The 22509-nt window shown below is 48.7% G+C and overlaps 1 protein-coding gene across 1 annotated transcript in view; it reads right to left on the minus strand.

Annotated features, from left to right (window-relative positions):
* LOC142197000 (transmembrane protein 8B-like) overlaps window positions 1-20883 on the minus strand; it is a 60706-nt gene extending 39823 nt beyond the window's left edge. Inside the window, exons 1-7 of the mRNA XM_075266989.1 lie at window positions 20779-20883; window positions 20261-20394; window positions 19852-20123; window positions 19416-19768; window positions 17190-17286; window positions 10345-10468; window positions 6283-6425 (exon numbers count right to left, since the gene is read on the minus strand). Of these exons, the coding sequence (XP_075123090.1) occupies window positions 6283-6425; window positions 10345-10468; window positions 17190-17286; window positions 19416-19768; window positions 19852-20123; window positions 20261-20295 (1024 nt within the window). The 5' untranslated portion in view covers window positions 20296-20394; window positions 20779-20883. The remainder of the gene's footprint in view (window positions 1-6282; window positions 6426-10344; window positions 10469-17189; window positions 17287-19415; window positions 19769-19851; window positions 20124-20260; window positions 20395-20778) is intronic.
* Window positions 20884-22509: the final 1626 nt, after the last annotated feature.

Here is a 22509-nt window from a genome sequence, read left to right on the forward strand (position 1 = left end):
TCAGAGACAGACTTTCTGCATCCCCCATGTGACATGTCAGAGACAGACTTTCTGCATCCCCCATGTGACATGTCAGAGACAGACTTTCTGCATCCCACATGTCACGTGTCAGAGACAGACATTCTGCATCCCCCATGTGACATGTCAGAGACAGACTTTCTGCATCCCCATGTCACGTGTCAGAGACAGACTTTCTGCATCCCCCATGTCACGTGTCAGAGACAGACTTTCTGCATCCCCCATGTGACATGTCAGAGACAGACTTTCTGCATCCCCCATGTCACGTGTCAGAGACAGACTTTCTGCATCCCTCATATCACATGTCAGAGACAGACTTTCTGCATCCCCCATGTAACGTGTCAGAGACAGACTTTCTGCATACCCCATGTCACGTGTCAGAGACAGACTTTCTGCATCCCCCATGTGACATGTCAGAGACAGACTTTCTGCATCCCCCATGTCACGTGTCAGAGACAGATTTTCTGCATCCTCCATGTGACATGTCAGAGACAGACTTTCTGCATCCCCCATGTCACGTGTCATAGACAGACTTTCTGCATCCCCCATGTCACGTGTTAGAGACAGACTTTCTGCATCCCCCTTGTCACATGTTAGAGACAGACTTTCTGCATCCCCCTTGTCACATGTTAGAGACAAACTTTCTTCATCCCCCATGTGTCATGTCAGAGACAGACTTTCTGCATCCCCCATGTGTCATGTCAGAGACAGACTTTCTGCATCCCCCATGTGACATGTCAGAGACAGACTTTCTGCATCCCCCATGTGTTATGTCAGAGACAGACTTTCTGCATCCCCCATGTGACATGTCAGAGACAGACTATCTGCATCCCCCATGTCATGTGTCAGAAACAGACTTTCTGCATCCCCCATGTCACGTGTCAGAGACAGACTTTCTGTATCTCCATGTCACGTGTCTGAGACAGACTTTCTGCATCCCCCATGTCACGTGTCAGAGATAGACTTTCTGCATCCCCCATGTCACGTGTCTGAGACAGACGTTCTGCATCCCCCATGTGACATGTCAGAGACAGACTTTCTGCATCCCCCATGTCACGTGTCAGAGACAGACTTTCTGCATCCCCCATGTCACGTGTCAGAGACAGACTTTCTGCATCCCCTATGTGACATGTCAGAGACAGATTTTCTGTATCTCCATGTCACGTGTCAGAGACAGACTTTCTGCATCCCCCATGTCACGTGTCAGAGACAGATTTTCTGCATCCCCCATGTGTCATGTCAGAGACAGACTATCTGCATCCCCCATGTGACATGTCAGAGACAGACTTTCTTCATCCCCCATGTCACGTCAGAGACAGACTTTCTGCATCCCCCATGTCACGTCAGAGACAGACTTTCTGCATCCCCCATGTCACGTGTCAGAGACAGACTAATTGCATCCCCCATGTCACGTGTCAGAGACAGACTTTCTGTATCCCCCATGTCACGTGTCAGAGACAGACTTTCTGTATCCCCCATGTCACGTGTCAGAGACAGACTTTCTGCATCCCCTATGTGACATGTCAGAGACAGACTTTCTGTATCCCCCATGTCACGTGTCAGAGACAGACTTTCTGTATCCCCCATGTAACGTGTCAGAGACAGACTTTCTGCATCCCCCATGTCACATGTCAGAGACAGACTTTCTGCATCCCGCATGTCACGTGTCAGAAACAGACTTTCTGCATCCCCATGTCATGTGTCCGAGACAGACTTTCTGCATCCCGCATGTCACGTGTCAGAGACAGACTTTCTGCATCCCCATGTCATGTGTCCGAGACAGACTTTCTGCATCCCGCATGTCACGTATCAGAGACAGACTTTCTGCATCCCGCATGTCACGTGTCTGAGACAGACTTTCTGCATCCCCCATGTCACGTGTCTGAGACAGACTTTCTGCATCCCCCATGTGACATGTCAGAGACAGACTTTCTGCATCCCCCATGTAACGTGTCAGAGACAGACTTTCTGCATCCCCCATGTCACGTGTCAGAGACAGACTTTCTGCATCCCCCATGTGACATGTCAGAGACAGACTTTCTGCATCCCCCATGTGACATGTCAGAGACAGACTTTCTGCATCCTTCATGTCACGTGTCAGAGACAGACATTCTGCATCCCCCATGTGACATGTCAGAGACAGACTTTCTGCATCCCCCATGTCACGTGTCAGAGACAGACTTTCTGCATCCCCCATGTCACGTGTCAGAGACAGACTTTCTGCATCCCCCATGTCACGTGTCAGAGACAGACTTTCTGCATCCCCCATGTGACATGTCAGAGACAGACTTTCTGCATCCCCCATGTCACGTGTCAGAGACAGACTTTCTGCATCCCGCATATCACGTGTCAGAGACAGACTTTCTGCATCCCCCATGTCACGTGTCAGAGACAGACTTTCTGCATACCCCATGTCACGTGTCAGAGACAGACTTTCTGCATCCCCCATGTGACATGTCAGAGACAGACTTTCTGCATCCCCCATGTCACGTGTCAGAGACAGACTTTCTGCATCCTCCATGTGACATGTCAGAGACCGACTTTCTGCATCCCCCATGTCACGTGTCATAGACAGACTTTCTGCATCCCCCATGTCACGTGTTAGAGACAGACTTTCTGCATCCCCCTTGTCACATGTTAGAGACAGACTTTCTTCATCCCCCATGTGACATGTCAGAGACAGACTTTCTGCATCCCCCATGTCACGTGTCAGAGACAGACTTACTGCATCCCCCATGTCACGTGTCAGAGACAGACTTTCTGCATCCCCCATGTGACATGTCAGAGACAGACTTTCTGCATCCCCCATGTCACGTGTCAGAGACAGACTTTCTGCATCCCCCATGTCACATGTCAGAGACAGACTTTCTGCATCCCGCATGTCACGTGTCAGAAACAGACTTTCTGCATCCCCATGTCATGTGTCAGAGACAGACTTTCGGCATCCCGCATGTCACGTGTCAGAGACAGACTTTCTGCATCCCCCATGTCACGTGTCTGAGACAGACTTTCTGCATCCCCCATGTCACGTGTCAGAGACAGACTTTCTGCATCCCCCATGTGACATGTCAGAGACAGACTTTCTGCATCCCCCATGTGACATGTCAGAGACAGACTTTCTGCATCCTTCATGTCACGTGTCAGAGACAGACATTCTGCATCCCCCATGTGACATGTCAGAGACCGACTTTCTGCATCCCCCATGTCACGTGTCAGAGACAGACTTTCTGCATCCCCCATGTCACGTGTCAGAGACAGACTTTCTGCATCCCCCATGTCACGTGTCAGAGACAGACTTTCTGCATCCCCCATGTGACATGTCATAGACAGACTTTCTGCATCCCCCATGTCACGTGTCAGAGACAGACTTTCTGCATCCCGCATGTCACGTGTCAGAGACAGACTTTCTGCATCCCCCATGTCACGTGTCAGAGACAGACTTTCTGCATCCCCCATGTGACATGTCAGAGACAGACTTTCTGCATCCCCCATGTCACGTGTCAGAGACAGACTTTCTGCATCCCCCATGTGACATGTCAGAGACAGACTTTCTGCATCCCCCATGTCACGTGTCAGAGACAGACTTTCTGCATCCTCCATGTGACATGTCAGAGACAGACTTTCTGCATCCCTCATGTGACATGTCAGAGACAGACTTTCTGCATCCCCCATGTCACGTGTCAGAGACAGACTTTCTGCATCCCCCATGTCACATGTCAGAGACAGACTTTCTGCATCCCGCATGTCACATGTCAGAAACAGACTTTCTGCATCCCCATGTCATGTGTCAGATACAGACTTTCGGCATCCCGCATGTCACGTGTCAGAGACAGACTTTCTGCATCCCGCATGTCACGTGTCTGAGACAGACTTTCTGCATCCCCCATGTCACGTGTCAGAGACAGACTTTCTGCATCCCCCATGTCACGTGTCAGAGACAGACTTTCTGCATCCTTCATGTCACGTGTCAGAGACAGACATTCTGCATCCCCCATGTGACATGTCAGAGACCGACTTTCTGCATCCCCCATGTCACGTGTCAGAGACAGACTTTCTGCATCCCCCATGTCACGTGTCAGAGACAGACTTTCTGCATCCCCCATGTCACGTGTCAGAGACAGACTTTCTGCATCCCCCATGTGACATGTCAGAGACAGACTTTCTGCATCCCCCATGTCACGTGTCAGAGACAGACTTTCTGCATCCCGCATGTCACGTGTCAGAGACAGACTTTCTGCATCCCCCATGTCACGTGTCAGAGACAGACTTTCTGCATCCCCCATGTGACATGTCAGAGACAGACTTTCTGCATCCCCCATGTCACGTGTCAGAGACAGACTTTCTGCATCCCCCATGTGACATGTCAGAGACAGACTTTCTGCATCCCCCATGTCACGTGTCAGAGACAGACTTTCTGCATCCTCCATGTGACATGTCAGAGACAGACTTTCTGCATCCCCCATGTCACGTGTCATAGACAGACTTTCTGCATCCCCCATGTCACGTGTTAGAGACAGACTTTCTGCATCCCCCTTGTCACATGTTAGAGACAGACTTTCTGCATCCCCCATGTGACATGTCAGAGACAGACTTTCTGCATCCTCTATGTCACGTGTCAGAGACAGACTTTCTGCATCCCGCATGTCACGTGTCAGAGACAGACTTTCTGCATCCCCCATGTCACGTGTCAGAGACAGACTTTCTGCATACCCCATGTCACGTGTCAGAGACAGACTTTCTGCATCCCCCATGTGACATGTCAGAGACAGACTTTCTGCATCCCCCATGTCACGTGTCAGAGACAGACTTTCTGCATCCCCCATGTGACATGTCAGAGACAGACTTTCTGCATCCCCCATGTCACGTGTCAGAGACAGACTTACTGCATCCCCCATGTCACGTGTCAGAGACAGACTTTCTGCATCCCCCATGTGACATGTCAGAGACAGACTTTCTGCATCCCCCATGTCACGTGTCTGAGACAGACTTACTGCATCCCCCATGTCACGTGTCAGAGACAGACTTTCTGCATCCCCCATGTCACGTGTCAGAGACAGACTATCTGCATCCCCCATGTCACGTGTCAGAGACAGACATTCTGCATCCCCCATGTCACGTCAGAGACAGACACTCTGCATCCCCCATGTGACATGTCAGAGACAGACTTTCTGCATCCCCTATGTCACGTGTCAGAGACAGACTTTCTGCATCCCGCATGTCACGTGTCAGAGACAGACTTTCTGCATCCCCCATGTCACGTGTCAGAGACAGACTTTCTGCATACCCCATGTCACGTGTCAGAGACAGACTTTCTGCATCCCCCATGTGACATGTCAGAAACAGACTTTCTGCATCCCCCATGTCACGTGTCAGAGACAGACTTTCTGCATCCTCCATGTGACATGTCAGAGACAGACTTTCTGCATCCCCCATGTCACGTGTCATAGACAGACTTTCTGCATCCCCCATGTCACGTGTTAGAGACAGACTTTCTGCATCCCCCATGTGACATGTCAGAGACAGACTTTCTGCATCCCCCATGTCACGTGTCAGAGACAGACTTACTGCATCCCCCATGTCACGTGTCAGAGACAGACTTTCTGCATCCTCCATGTGACATGTCAGAGACAGACTTTCTGCATCCCCCATGTCACGCGTCAGAGACAGACTTACTGCATCCCCCATGTCACGTGTCAGAGACAGACTTTCTGCATCCCCCATGTCACGTGTTAAGAGACAGACTTTCTGCATCCCCCATGTCACGTGTCAGAGACAGACTTTCTGCATCCCCCATGTCACTTGTCAGAGACAGACTTACTGCATCCCCCATGTCACGTGTCAGAGGCAGACTTTCTGCATCCCCCATGTCACATGTCAGAGACAGACTTTCTGCATCCCCCATGTCATGTGTTAAGAGACAGACTTTCTGCATCCCCCATGTCACGTGTCAGAGACAGACTTTCTGCATCCCCCATGTCACGTGTCAGAGACAGACTTTCTGCATCCCCCATGTCACGTGTCAGAGACAGACTATCTGCATCCCCCATGTCACATGTCAGAGACAGACTTACTGCATCCCCCATGTCACGTGTCAGAGACAGACTTTCTGCATCTCCCATGTGACATGTCAGAGACAGACTTTCTACATCCCCCATGTCACGTGTCAGAGACAGACTGTTACATACTGTATATACAATTGAAAAGTTGGATTTCTATTTGTTTTGGCAGTGACATCATCACCTCAGGCTTTATCCTCTTCATTACCTGCTCGGCACTCACACGCAGCGTACAAGTAGTTGTTGGTTCGCAGCAGTTTGCACTGTCCATAGGGGCCACATTCATTGATACATGGAGACAGAAAGGTGCGGAGGTTGAGTTCTGCGCTGATGTTATTGCACTGCCGCCATCTAACAGTAGAGACAGGACAATAGTCAAATAGGGAGAGACTAGAATGTGCACGGCACACAATGAAAGGTATGGTCCTATAGGGTGAGGGGAGGTTATGGGTGACACAAGAGCTAAGGTCCTATAGGGTGAGGGGAGTGTATGGGTGACACAAGAGTTATGGTCCCATAGGGTGAGGGGAGGGTATGGGTGACACAAGAGCTATGGTCCTATAGGGTGAGGGGAGGGTATGGGTGACACAAGAGCTAAGGTCCTATAGGGTGAGGGGAGTGTATGGGTGACACAAGAGTTATGGTCCTATAGGGTGAGGGGAGGGTATGGGTGACACAAGAGCTATGGTCCTATAGGGTGAGGGGAGGGTATGGGTGACACAAGAGTTATGGTCCTATAGGGTGAGGGGAGGGTATGGGTGACACAAGAGCTATGGTCCTATAGGGTGAGGGGAGAGTATGGGTGACACAAGAGCTATGGTCCTATAGGGTGAGGGGAGGGTATGGGTGACACAAGAGCTATGGTCCTATAGGGTGAGGGGAGTGTATGGGTGACACAAGAGCTATGGTCCTATAGGGTGAGGGGAGGGTATGGGTGACACAAGAGCTATGGTCCTATAGGGTGAGGGGAGTGTATGGGTGACACAAGAGCTATGGTCCTATAGGGTGAGGGGAGTGTATGGGTGACACAAGAGTTATGGTCCTATAGGGTGAGGGGAGGGTATGGGTGACACAAGAGCTATGGTCCTATAGGGTGAGGGGAGGGTATGGGTGACACAAGAGCTATGGTCCTATAGGGTGAGGGGAGTGTATGGGTGACACAAGAGCTATGGTCCTATAGGGTGAGGGGAGGGTATGGGTGACACAAGAGTTATGGTCCTATAGGGTGAGGGGAGGGTATGGGTGACACAAGAGCTATGGTCCTATAGGGTGAGGGGAGAGTATGGGTGACACAAGAGCTATGGTCCTATAGGGTGAGGGGAGGGTATGGGTGACACAAGAGCTATGGTCCTATAGGGTGAGGGGAGTGTATGGGTGACACAAGAGTTATGGTCCTATAGGGTGAGGGGAGGGTATGGGTGACACAAGAGATATGGTCCTATAGGGTGAGGGGAGTGTATGGGTGACACAAGAGCTATGGTCCTATAGGGTGAGGGGAGAGTATGGGTGACACAAGAGCTATGGTCCTATAGGGTGAGGGGAGGGTATGGGTGACACAAGAGCTATGGTCCTATAGGGTGAGGGGAGTGTATGGGTGACACAAGAGTTATGGTCCTATAGGGTGAGGGGAGGGTATGGGTGACACAAGAGCTATGGTCCTATAGGGTGAGGGTAGAGTATGGGTGACACAAGAGCTATGGTCCTATAGGGTGATGGGAGGGCATGGGTGACACAAGAGCTATGGTCCTATAGGGTGAGGAAAGGGTATGGGTGACACAAGAGTTATGGTCCTATAGGGTGAGGGGTGTGTATGGGTGACACAAGAGCTATGGTCCTATAGGGTGAGGGGAGTGTATGGGTGACACAAGAGTTATGGTCCTATAGGGTGAGGGGAGAGTATGGGTGACACAAGAGTTATGGTCTTATAGGATGAGGGGAGGGTATGGGTGACACAAGAGCTATGGTCCTATAGAGTGAGGGTAGAGTATGGGTGACACAAGAGCTATGGTCCTATAGGGTGATGGGAGGGCATGGGTGACACAAGAGCTATGGTCCTATAGGGTGATGGGAGGGCATGGGTGACACAAGAACTATGGTCCTACAGGGTGAGGGGAGGGTATGGGTGACACAAGAACTATGGTCCTATAGGGTGAGGGGAGGGTATGGGTGACACAAGAGCTATGGTCCTATAGGGTGAGGGGAGTGTATGGGTGACACAAGAGCTATGATCCTATAGGGTGAGGGGAGGGTATGGGTGACACAAGAGCTATAGTCCTATAGGGTGAGGGGAGGGTATAGGTGACACAATAGTTATGGTCCTATAGGGTGAGGGGAGTGTATGGGTGACACAAGAGCTATGGTCCTATAGGGTGAGGGGAGTGTATGGGTGACACAAGAGCTATGGTCCTATAGGGTGAGGGGAGGGTATGGGTGACACAAGAGATATGGTCCTATAGGGTGAGGGGAGTGTATGGGTGACACAAGAGCTATGATCCTATAGGGTGAGGGGAGTGTATGGGTGACACAAGAACTATGGTCCTATAGGGTGAGGGGTGTGTATGGGTGACACAAGAGCTATGGTCCTATAGGGTGATGGGAGGGCATGGGTGACACAAGAGCTATGGTCCTATAGGGTGAGGGGAGGGTATGGGTGACACAAGAGCTATCGTCCTATAGGGTGAGGGTACAGTATGGGTGACACAAGAGCTATGGTCCTATAGGGTGAGGGGAGTGTATGGGTGACACAAGAGCTATGGTCCTATAGGGTGAGGGTAGAGTATGGGTGACACAAGTGCTATGGTCCTATACGGTGAGGGTAGAGTATGGTTGACACAAGAGCTATAGTCCTATAGGGTGAGGGGAGGGTATGGGTGACACAAGAACTATGGTCCCACAGGGTGAGGGGAGGGTATGGGTGACACAAGAGCTATGGTCCTATAGGGTGAGGGGTGTGTATGGGTGACACAAGAACTATGGTCCTATATTGTGAGGGGAGAGTATGGGTGACACAAGAGCTATGATCCTATAGGGTGAGGGTAGAGTATGGGTGACACAAGAGCTATGGTCCTATAGGGTGATGGGAGGGCATGGGTGACACAAGAGCTATGGTCCTATAGGGTGATGGGAGGGCATGGGTGACACAAGAGCTATGGTCCTATAGGGTGAGGGGAGTGTATGGGTGACACAAGAACTATGGTCCTATAGGGTGATGGGAGGGCATGGGTGACACAAGAGCTATGGTCCTATAGGGTGAGGGGTGTGTATGGGTGACACAAGAGCTATGGTCCTATAGGGTGAGGGGTGTGTATGGGTGAACCAAGAGCTATGGTCCTATAGGGTGAGGGGTGTGTATGGGTGATACAAGAACTATGGTCCCACAGGGTGAGGGGAGGGTATGGGTGACACAAGAGCTATGGTCCTATAGGGTGAGGATAGAGTATGGGTGACACAAGAACTATGGTCCTATAGGGTGAGGGGAGTGTATGGGTGACACAAGATCTATGGTCCTATAGGGTGAGGGTAGAGTATGGGTGGGACACAAGAGCCCATACCTCCTATAGAGTGAAATTATGGTGTGGGTGGCACAAGGGCTATGGTCCCCTAGGGTGAGGGTAGGGAATGGGTGGTAAAAAATGAGATCTATGGTTCCATAGGATGAGGGTAGATTGTCGGTGGAAAAGAAGAGCTATGGTCCCATAGGATGAGGGTAGGGTGTGGGTGGTACACAATGAAAGTTATGGTCCCATAGGGTGAGGGTAGGGTGTGGGTGGAACACAAGAGCTATGGTTCCAAATAGTGAGGATAGGGTATGGATGGCACAAGATCTATTGTCCCATAAGGTGAGGGTAGGGTGTGGGTGGCACAAAAGAGTGATGGTCCCATAGAGTGATGTAAAGATGTGGGTCACATGCAAGAGTTATGGTCCATTAGATTGAGGGGAGGGTGTGGGTGACAGGAACTATGGTCCTATAGGATAAGGACAGCTTGTGGGTGGCACACAATGAGAGCTATGGTTCCAAAGGTGTGGGCAAAGGGGATTGGTGGCACATAAGAGTTATGGTCCCAATAAGTGAGGGTAGGTTGGTGTTGGCACACAAGAGCTATCGCCCCATAGGATGATGTGGGTTGCACACAAGGGTTACAGTACCATAGGGTGAGGGTAAGGTGTGGGTGGCACTCAAATATCATGTCATATGTACTTCCTTTAAATGGGCTCTTGTTATAAAGTATGGTGCTCGTGTGTCGGTACGTCTATGTATGTTGACCTCACCCATACTCAGAGCTGCAGAGGGAACGCAGATTTAGATACCAGGTGCCAGTCTGGGGATACGGGATTCGAAGGCGGCTGACGCCATTTGTTGTGTTTACTGCCAAGGAAAAGCCAGAGAACGATTCTGAAGAGAAAAAAAAAGTAATGAGAACAGGAACCACAGACGGTAGTGAGTGGCAGGGACCTATGGGGGCAATAAAAAGTGAGACCTCAAGGGCAGTAATACGAAGAGACTAGAATGCAAAAACCAGTAGGGAACACAAGGGGCAGTAACCAATGAATAAGTATTCACCACGACAGTGACGACCTGCGGGGGGCAGTAACCAATGAATGAGTATTCACCACGACAGTGACAAGTGACGACCTGTGGGGGGCAGTAACCAATGAATAAGTATTCACCACGACAGTGACGACCTGCGGGGGGCAGTAACCAATGAATGAGTATTCACCACGACAGTGACAAGTGACGACCTGCGGGGGGCAGTAACCAATGAATGACTATTCACCATGACAGTGACAAGTGACGACCTGTGGGGGGCAGTAACCAATGAATGAGTATTCACCACGACAGTGACAAGTGACGACCTGTGGGGGGCAGTAACCAATGAATAAGTATTCACCACGACAGTGACGACCTGCGGGGGGCAGTAACCAATGAATGAGTATTCACCACGACAGTGACAAGTGACGACCTGCGGGGGGCAGTAACCAATGAATGACTATTCACCATGACAGTGACAAGTGACGACCTGCGGGGGGCAGTAACCAATGAATGAGTATTCACCACGACAGTGACAAGTGACGACCTGCGGGGGGCAGTAACCAATGAATGACTATTCACCATGACAGTGACAGGTCACGACCTGCGGGGGGCAGTAACCAATGAATGACTATTCACCATGACAGTGACAGGTCACGACCTGCGGGGGGCAGTAACCAATGAATGACTATTCACCATGACAGTGACAAGTGACGACCTGCGGGGGGCAGTAACCAATGAATGAGTATTCACCACGACAGTGACATGTGACGACCTGCGGGGGGCAGTAACCAATGAATGAGTATTCACCACGACAGTGACATGTGACGACCTGCGGGGGGCAGTAACCAATGAATGAGTATTCACCACGACAGTGACAGGTGACGACCTGCGGGGGGCAGTAACCAATGAATGACTATTCACCATGACAGTGACAGGTCACGACCTGCGGGGGGCAGTAACCAATGAATGACTATTCACCACGACAGTGTCATGTGACGACCTGCGGGGGGCAGTAACCAATGAATGAGTATTCACCACGACAGTGACGACCTGCGGGGGGCAGTAACCAATGAATGACTATTCACCACGACAGTGACATGTGACGACCTGCGGGGGCAGTAACCAATGAATGAGTATTCACCACGACAGTGACATGTGACGACCTGCGGGGGGCAGTAACCAATGAATGAGTATTCACCACGACAGTGACGACCTGCGGGGGGCAGTAACCAATGAATGAGTATTCACCACGACAGTGACAAGTGACGACCTGTGGGGGGCAGTAACCAATGAATGAGTATTCACCACGACAGTGACAAGTGACGACCTGTGGGGGGCAGTAACCAATGAATGAGTATTCACCATGACAGTGACAGGTCACGACCTGCAGGGGGCAGTAACCAATGAATGACTATTCACCATGACAGTGACAGGTCACGACCTGCGGGGGGCAGTAACCAATGAATGAGTATTCACCACGACAGTGACAAGTGACGACCTGCGGGGGGCAGTAACCAATGAATGACTATTCACCATGACAGTGACAGGTCACGACCTGCGGGGGGCAGTAACCAATGAATGACTATTCACCATGACAGTGACAGGTCACGACCTGCGGGGGGCAGTATTGCGCTAAGGTGTCTTTCAGTCTTCATGTATACAGTATGTATACGAGCATGAAGAACAGGGTATATCAAAGTAACTCATTTAAACAACATCTAATACCCACTGTAGATCATCAAATAATTGCATTTTCAAAAACCCAGAATGAGGGGTAAACGGAAAAAAGGGGTAGAAAATGCTAAATTGAAACAGACAATTTTTATTAAATATACAAAACACAATAACAAGTTAAAAAGGGTGTAAATAGGGTAATAAATAGGGAACAATAATTACCCTATTTATACTCATTTTGCTGGATTTATCCCCCACACCTACTGCTGGTCCATGTGGTATTGTCACCCTTTTTAACTTGTTATTGTGTTTTGTATATTTAATAAAAATTGTCTGTTTCAATTTAGCATTTTCTACCCCTTTTTTCATGTATACAGTGCTCAGTATCTCTCTATATTATAAAAATGAATTCTTGTCTGTCTGTTCTCTAATGCAAACCAAACGACTGGACCGATCGAAATTTGGTACAGAGATACTTCAGGTATCCGGAAAGGTTTAAGACGAGACTACAACTCGCTCAGACGTACCGTTGCTGAGATACAGCATTCCAAACACAGTCCCCCCCCCCCCCCCCCTTAGCCAATACAAACCTGCAAGACTTTCGCTCATATTCCAACTGCAATACACACGGTCACTCCACATGCACAATACAACACTGATATCCAAACTGAGATACACGCATCAGAGGATTAGATACACAGATCAGCACACAGTATCACACCATAGGATTAGATACACGCATCTGCACACAGTCCCACAAACCAGAGGATTAAATACGCACTTCTGCACACAGTTCCACATGCCGTAGGATTAAATAAGCGCCTCTTCACACAATACCACACAGGGGAGGATTAGATACGCGCATCTACACATAGTACCACACTTTGGAGGATTAGATACATGCCTCTGCACACAGTACCACATGCCAGAGAATTAGATAAACGTCTCAGCACACAGTACCACACGGGGAGGATTAGATATGCACATCTGCACACAGTACCACGCAGGGGAGGATTAGATACGTGTGTCTGCACACAGTACCACAAGCCAGATAATTAGATACGCGTCTCAGCACACAGTATCACATGGGGAGGATTAGATACGCGCGTCTGCACACAGTACCACACGCCAGAGGATTAGATAAGTGCGTCTGCACACAGTACCACATGCCGTTGGATTAGATACGTGCGTCTTCACACAGTTCCACACGCCGTAGGATTAGATACGCGCATCTTCACACAATACCACACAAGGGAGGATTAGATACACGTGTCTGCACACAGTACCACAAGCCAGAGAATTAGATACGCGTCTCAGCACACAGTATCACATGGGGAGGATTAGATACGCGCGTCTGCACACAGTACCACACGCCAGAGGATTAGATAAGTGCGTCTGCACACAGTACCACATGCCGTTGGATTAGATACGTGCGTCTGCACACAGTTCCACACGCCGTAGGATTAGATACGCGCATCTTCACACAATACCACACAAGGGAGGATTAGATACGCGTGTCTGCACACAGTACCACACTTTGGAGGATTGGATATATGCCTCTGCACACATTACTACAAGCCAGAGAATGAGATACATGTCTCAGCACACAGTACCACACAGGGGAGGATTAGATATGCGCGTCTGCACACAGTACCACATGCCGTAGGATTAGATACATGCCTCTTCACACAATACCACACAGGGGAGGATTAGATACGTGCATCTGCACACAGTACCACACGATCGAGGGTTAGATATGCGCATCTGCACACAGTTCCACACGCTAAAGGATTAGATACGTGTGTCTGCACACAGTTCAACACGCTGGAGGATTAGATACGCATGTCTGTACACAGTACCACACGCCGGAGGATTAGATATGCGTCTCAGCACACAGTACCACACGGAGGAGAATTAGATACGTGCATCTGCACACAGTACCACACGCCAGAGGATTGGATATGCACATCTGCACACAGTTCCATACACCAGAGGATTAGAAATGCACGTCTGCACACAGTACCACATGCCGTCGTATTAGATACACGCGTCTGCACACAGTTTCACATGCCGGAGGATTAGATACGCGCCTCTGCACACAGTATCATACGCCGGGGTATTGGATACATGCGTCTGCACACAGTACCACATGCCAGAGGATTGGATACACGCATCTGCACACAGTTCTACACACCAGAGGATTAGATACGCGCATCTGCACACAGTACCACATGCCGTAGGATTAGATACGCGCGTCTGCTTACAGTTCCACACACCAGAGGATTAGATACACGCGTCATCACACAGTTGTACACACTACAGGATTAGATACACGCGTCTGCATACAGTACCACATGCTGTAGGATTAGATACTCGCATCTACACACAGTTCCACATGCCGTAGGATTAGATACGCACCTCTTCACAATAATACCACACGGAGAGGATTACATACACGCATCTGCACACAGTACCACACCAACAAGGATTGGATACTTGCATCTAAACACAGTACTACACGGGGAAGGATTAGATACAGCTTTACTCCAGGTATCCATAACAACTGATCACAGGTTTTTCACTGACATCCAAAATGAGATACACATGATCACATGACGCTTATGGACATACACACAAACCACATACAAAATACACCAGTGCAAAACTGGACAATTCTTATGGGGCCACTACACAAACATAACATGTAATATAGAACCGATTAATGTAACCCCAAAAATAAAAAAAGAGTATCAAATGGTTCCCGACAACCAAAACATAACATAACTCCAAAAGAATAGAACCAATCCAATAAAATACATAAATATTTTATGAATCAACTATAATTAATATACATGAAAAGACACATGGAGACACACAGGGGAAGGTCCACTACAATAAAGTGGACAAATACCACAACCCCCCAAGAGAAACAGTAGCCGGAAGGGCCCCTAAGGAGATCAATCAGATCACAAGTTTGTAGGAGTGCAGAAAATAATCAAAATAGTTGAGTCTTATCCCAGGGACGGTAGCTGGAGCGGTTCCCCTTATTGGAGCTAGTATATTTCAAACATGTCTGTAGGTATGTACTATTGAATTTATTTTCTGACCTTTATTACATGCTATATACATTGAAGGGATACATCTGTGCACTTGTTGCTATTCCATGTGAGTGTGTATATATTTGGTCAGCTATTATTTATTTTGATTATTTTCTGCACTCCTACAAACTTGTGATCTGATTGATCTCCTTAGGGGCCCTTCCGGCTACTGTTTCTCTTGGGGGGTTGTGGTATTTGTCCACTTTATTGTAGTGGACCTTCCCCTGTGTGTCTCCATGTGTCTTTTCATGTATATTAATTATAGTTGATTAATAAAATATTTATGTATTTTATTGGATTGGTTCTATTCTTTTGGAGTTATAACATGTAATATACCCGTGCGGAGCCACGTCCTCCCTCTAGTATATATATACAGTTCAGTCCCAGTTAAGATTCTCATAAAGAATTCACTGAACAAGAACAATTTCATAGAACCTTTGTTTAACCCATAACAGGAAAATAAAGGTTAATCTTCAGTTTTACTCAAATTAGTCGCGAAAATGATCACACCTGACATCAAGAACTTCTCCATTATTTGTAGGACCTTCAGGATTTTTAATGGCAGTGTTCTAGCAAGGTAATGAACAAGTCTGCGATATATTAGAACTAGAGATGGCTGAAGGGCTTTGTCATGAGCCAGGTGTCATCCGAATATCCCAAGTTGTTTGATTTTTAACGAAACTGAACAATTTGGAATTTGTCTCAGACAAACTAAAATGGCCACTGCGACAAGCACCGCAGTAAATTATTATACTAAAAGGTGGAGACCTAGGGAAGGTGACAAAAATAAAAAAGACCTCCATACTCTCTTTTGTTGCCTCTTTCAAGCCTCCTCGTGGTGTTGGTTGCTGTGTCTCTGCCTCCTTGGTGACGTCTGACCTTTCTCCTATGACATCACCCTCCCAAGGTCACCACTGAGACTTGTGAATGGGCCTCATGGACATGCTGAGCGTTGTCTTATTCAGCCTTGTGATGTTCTCATCTGCTCATTCAATATAGAGCAGTCCATATGTGATACCATCAATGAAACCCACATGAGGACACGGCCACATCTCACTGTGGGCACCATGTATTTTTCTTTGGATTCTTCACTTTTGCTCCTTTCTACAACTTTGAAGCCATCAGTTCCAAAACCATTTCTCTTGGTCTCATCGCTCCAGATTATCGGTTCCCTTTAGTCTTCATCTTTGTCGGCACAGGTCCTGACAAATTGCAGGCTGGCTTTTTTTGTGTCCAAGCTTTAGGGGAGGCCGCCTTTGTGGGGGACACCCATGCCTGCCATTCCGTTGCAGTGCACCCCGTATTGTACCACCTCAGCTTGGCTTTCTACTTCTTTACCTAATGCAGTGATCTTATATGAGTATTTTCTTACAGCTTGGATGTCTCGGATACGGCTGCAGCTCCATCTTTGTTACATTTTTGTAGGACTTTTTGCTCCGGCATTCTGACTGATGAGTAAAACTTTGCTGATCTTCTTGTATCCCTCAGCCTCCTTGGTCTTGTGACATTACTCGTCCATGTGGTGCCATTGCTTCGTTACGTAACATACCCCTATAGACACGTGGCATTTGGTTGGGAAGAATTCCTGTTCATTACAAGTCTGTAGTCTATACTTTAGCTTTGCCCCTAAGACTTTCATTGGGGTGTGCTCAGGGCTTGCAAAGGTTTGGTGTTGGTAGTCTGGGATCCCATAGAATATGTGGATTCTAAAGGTAATCTTACAAATCTGCCAGGGTGTAATCATTCCTGCTCAGCACTCTACATGTTCATGCATAAAGGGTTAGAGATTTTTGGACTTTGTAGGAACTGACCTGTCTGACAGCTGATAGATAAGTTATCTCCAGAAATCAGTGGGACTCCATGGTTCAGACACCCAAAGACTGTAAGATTCTCTCCCTGGGCAGAGGACTTAAAGACACAAGAGTGAGAAAACCATCAAGCCCATCGATCCAAGCCTTCATACCAGATGTATCTCCTAAATTCATACACATTTGATTTGATTGAGCCTTCACTGACCTGTCACATCGCTGCTAATTATCACACTCCATGCACCTGATACACCTGTCTGTTCTCAAACTCACCCCAATAACAAGCCTTTAGTCTGCCCAATCACACCGCTCTACCTGCACTACAGCCAATCACACCGCTCTACCTGCACTCCACCCAATCACACTCCACTATCTGCACTCTGTTCAGTCACACCACACTATCTGCACTCCCCCAGTCACACCACTCTACTTATACTCTGCCCAGTCACAATGCTCTACTTGCACTCTGCCCAGTCATACTGCTCTACCTGCACTCAATCCAATCACTCTGCTCTACCTGCACTCCACCCAGTCACATTGCTCTATCTATACTCTGCCCAGTCACACTGCTCTACCAGCACTCCACCCAGTCACACAGCTCTACCTGCACTCCACCCAGTCACACTGCTCTACTTGCACTCTGCCCAGTCATACTGCTCTACCTGCCGTCAATCCAATCACACTGCTCTACCTGCACTCCATCCAGTCACACTACACTATCTGCAATCCACCCAGTCACACTGCATTATCTGCACTCCACCAAGTCACACTGCATTATCTGCACTCTGCCCAGTCACACTGCTCTACTTGCATTCTGCCCAGTCACAACGCTCTACCTGCACTCCACCCAGTCACAATCCTCTACCTGTACTCCACCCAGTCACAATGCTCTACCTGCACTCTACCCAATCACACTGCACTATCTGCACTCCACCCAGTCACACTGCGCTACCTGCACTCCACCAAGTCACAATGCTCTACCTGCACTCCACCCAATCACACTGCACTATCTGCACTCAATCCAATCACACTGCTCTACCTGCACTCCGCCAAGTCACACTGCTTTATCTGCACTCTGCTCAGTCACACTGCTCTACTTGCACTCTGCCCAGTCACACTGCTCTACTTGCACTCTGCCCAGTCACAACGCTCTACCTGCACTCCACCCGGTCACAATCCTCTACCTGTACTCTACCCAGTCACAATGCTCTACCTGCACTCCACCCAATCACACTGCACTATCTGCACTCCACCCAGTCACACTGCTCTACCTGAACTCTGCCCAGTCACAATGCTCTATCTGCACTCCACCCAGTCACACTGCTCTACTTGCAGTCTGCCCAGTCACACTGCTCTACCTGCACTCTGCACAGTCACAATGCTCTACCTGCACTCCACCCAATCACATTGCTCTACTTGCAGTATGCCCAGTCACATTGCTCTATCTATACTCTGCCCAGTCACAATGCTCTACCTGCAATCCACCCAGTCACATTGCTCTACTTGCTCTGTGCCCAGTCACATTGCTTTATCTATACTCTGCCTAGTCACACTGCTCAACCTGCATTCCACCCAGTCACACTGCTCTACTTGCACTCCACCCATTCACACTGCTCTACCTGCACTCCACCCAGTCACACTGCTCTACTTGTACTCCACCCAGTCACACTACTCTACCTGCACTCCACCCAGTCACACTGCTCTACTTGTACTACATCCAGTCACACTGCTCTACCTGCACTCCACCCAGTCACACTGCTCTACTTGTACTACAGCCAGTCACACTACTCTAACTGCACTCCACCCAGTCACACTGCTCTACTTGTACTACAGCCAGTCACACTGCTCTACCTGCACTCCACCCAGTCACACTGCTCTACTTGTACTACAGCCAGTCACACTACTCTACCTTCACTCCACCCAGTCACACTGCTCTACTTGTACTACAGCCAGTCACACTACTCTACCTGCACTCCACCCAGTCACACTGCTCTACCTGCACTCCACCCAGTCACACTGCTCTACTTGTACTACAGCCAGTCACACTACTCTACCTTCACTCCACCCAGTCACACTGCTCTACTTGTACTCCACCCAGTCACACTACTCTACCTGCACTCCACCCAGTCACAACGCCATACTTGCATTTTTCATATCAATCACACAATTTCTGCACCTCTACTCTTCTCACTCCTCAATTGAAGAGCGTCTTACTCATTCTTTACTCACTGTGTTGAGTCGAAGCTCAAGGTTCAGCACCCCTCCACTGTCTAGTACTGGCAATAGATTGATACTGAAAAGAGCCGGTCGATCTGGAGGAACTGCCACATTAGGTCCAAAAAATATGTAGAAGTGAACAGAGAAGGTGTCCAGCTCATTCCTCAGGGTAGGACGTATAGGCCAACAGGAGGGCTGGAAGATGCCGCTATCACTCCAGGACATGTTAGCAGGTGAGAGAGAAAACCCGGGGGCTGGAAGGCCTTCTAAAGAGGACAAACCTCCTGCAGCACCAAAAGATTGAGGCATATTGAGAGAAGAGCTGGGCCCTGGAGATGATCGAGACAGTCCTGGCCGGGAACAGTCTTAAAGGCATAAAGAAACAAGGTTTAAATAAGTGCAGCAAGACACAAACCTCACGACAGGCACAAAGCTGACCAACACCCACCTTGCAGTTGTGTGGTTAGCTGGAAGTAAATGGCGGCCCCTGAGACGCCTGTCCTCTCCACCAGTACATAATACCAATGCTGCCACAAGGGCAACATCAGGAGCAGCTGGCACACGGCAGGGCTCGAGCAATCCTGGCTGGAAGAGTTATGCAAAGGGGGAGCTTTTGCCCGGAGTCTCAGGAGAATGGGACAACTTTCAACAGATTGTTGGCCAATACGACAAGCAAGGAGTCGGACCCGTAGACCTGAGGTAAACTGAGGAACGAAGACCCTGTAATAAGAGCCAAACATTTGGGGTTAGAACCTTTGTCTCATAACACACCAGTCACACTCTTTATTCCATTTTTATTGCCTCCTGAAGCTCCTCCAAGGCTCAGTCATGCCGTCTACACAAAATGGGGCCCTTACTTGTAGAGAGCTGAGCGATTATGAGCCGGCAGCATCTGCTCTGTGATGTATCCGGGGTATAGGACGGGCACAGCGACTGCCCTCTGCACAATGAGCTGCGGCTGGAATAGATACTGACATTCATCGTGAAGACCCTGAAAGAGAGACAGAGAGATGAGACAAGACAGAAGACAATATTCATCCTTCAGAATATGCTGAGACCCAGGGAACAGTTACCAGGAGCCTGCACTCCGCAGAGTATCCATTGCAACTATATTGTCAGACAGGATGGAGAAGAAAAGAGCAGATGGTTCTAGAACATGTGTAGATACAGGACAGGTATGTCCATCTGTGACTGAGTGCACTCATGGCCCACAGAATCAACAGGTCCAAGTGGCTTAGTAGAACGTCACAGCTTACTCGCTCTATGAACTATTTCTCATGATCTCCTAATGTCTATAAAGGGTACCTACAGGATCTCGGACATTTACACTTCTATATGTGACCAGAGGGAGGGAGGAGAAGACATCACATTGCACCTTGATAGTTATCTTTCCCTCGTCCTTTGGCAGGTGCGCGGCCAGGAACCAGTCTCCTGGAAGAGGACTAGTAACGTTGAATACCCCTGTAGTTCGATTAGGAAGAGTCCAGGTAAGAGTTAGTGTAAATGACCCTGGTACAGCTGTGTCTCGAGGAAAGTGGGCACTTAGGGGGTTAATCACAGGTGGGGCTCCAGGTCTGAAATAACTGCAGAAATGAAAAAAAAAAAAAAGACATTTAGAATAAGAACATGAACATTTGTCAACATAACTGATCAACCAAGACAGATCTCAGTTATGCCCATTGGTGACAGAAGCCACCTCTCCATCACTGCAGATAGACAGCAAGACAATGGCCGGAGCTCCACCCCACTACCAAAGGAAGAGGCGTGGGAAGTCACCATTGCTCTGCAGTATGAGTGGAGTAACAGCAGGAAGTGGGGCCCCATAAGAGCACAGAACTGGACAAGGGAGCCCAAGAACCATCTCAGACCATTTATGACATCCACTACTGAGCGCCAAGTTCAACTTAGATGACAAACTTTTTAAGAGCTCCATGGGCAGCATTCCAAGAGCCCAGAGAGATCAGCTCCAAATGACTGGTCATGGTTTTAAAATGAAAAACTGTATGGGGCCCAATGATACCAAGAGCAACTAACCGGTGATGGAGAGTGTCCCCTGGTCTCGGCTTCTCACAGCCACATAACTTTCAGGAGACTGTAGTCTCTTCAGCTGTTATGACTTCAAACCATTGAATATTCCTGTGAAGGGGAGGCATCTACTTGCCGATGACCAACATTACGTCCATTCAGCCTCCCACCCCCGTGCACACTTCTATTTCACCTCTTACTAGCTCTCGCAGTATTTGCTCTTTTCTAGGTCACAAGAACAGATTATTGCCAACAACCACAATCGTCTGAAACAGACTGGGGCAAGACCCATTAAATCTAAGGATTTCCTCGAGAAAGTTACCAAGTCTGGAAACACTGGAGAGCCCTCCCCCCCTCCCCAGATACTTACACTGTGACACTGCGGTCAGGACAGTTGTCACCAAACGTTCCTCCCTGCTCTTTGAAGGTAATGAGATTCCAAACAGCAATGACTGTGTCCTCTGGGATGTGGAAGTGAAAAAGCTCAACATTACCCACAGAGCGAAAAGCATTCAACTTCCGTGGGGTTCGAGTAAAGTAATCTGTGACAAAGACACCATCTATAAAGAGACAATAGAAGATGTGAGAGGTTACAATGAAGAAGGTATAGCACAATGATCACAAAGCAAAGAGACAAAAGACAATAGATAAATGCCGCCATATGCAATGACAACGAATCCTGGCAGTGCAGAGCCTGGCGCTTCTACGCTTCCACCAGTGGACCTACCAACTTATTACATGATCGAAATAAAGTGGAAGATGAATAATCTCTGTAGGACCTTATTACTTTGGATGCAGCGTTGGTTCTCCATCCTCCATCTACTACAAGATCTTGCTTCTGCTTGTACATTGAACACCCATAGTCAGAAAGAAAGCCAGTGCATAAAGATGCAGGTGACAGATTGTAGGATGAAGAGGAGCAGCCTGGAGGGAGAGCCGGGGCTAAAATCTCACCATGTGACCTGCCATCTAGAGAAGACGTTTGGGGCAACATGAGAGCCCACTAAAGAGCACAGGCCGGCCAAAAGACTTTACAGACACAAAAGAATGTTCCTCAAATACGTTAATGGGAGGTTCACTA

This window comes from Leptodactylus fuscus, chromosome 1 (assembly GCF_031893055.1).
Source record: "Leptodactylus fuscus isolate aLepFus1 chromosome 1, aLepFus1.hap2, whole genome shotgun sequence".
NCBI lineage: Eukaryota > Metazoa > Chordata > Amphibia > Anura > Leptodactylidae > Leptodactylus > Leptodactylus fuscus.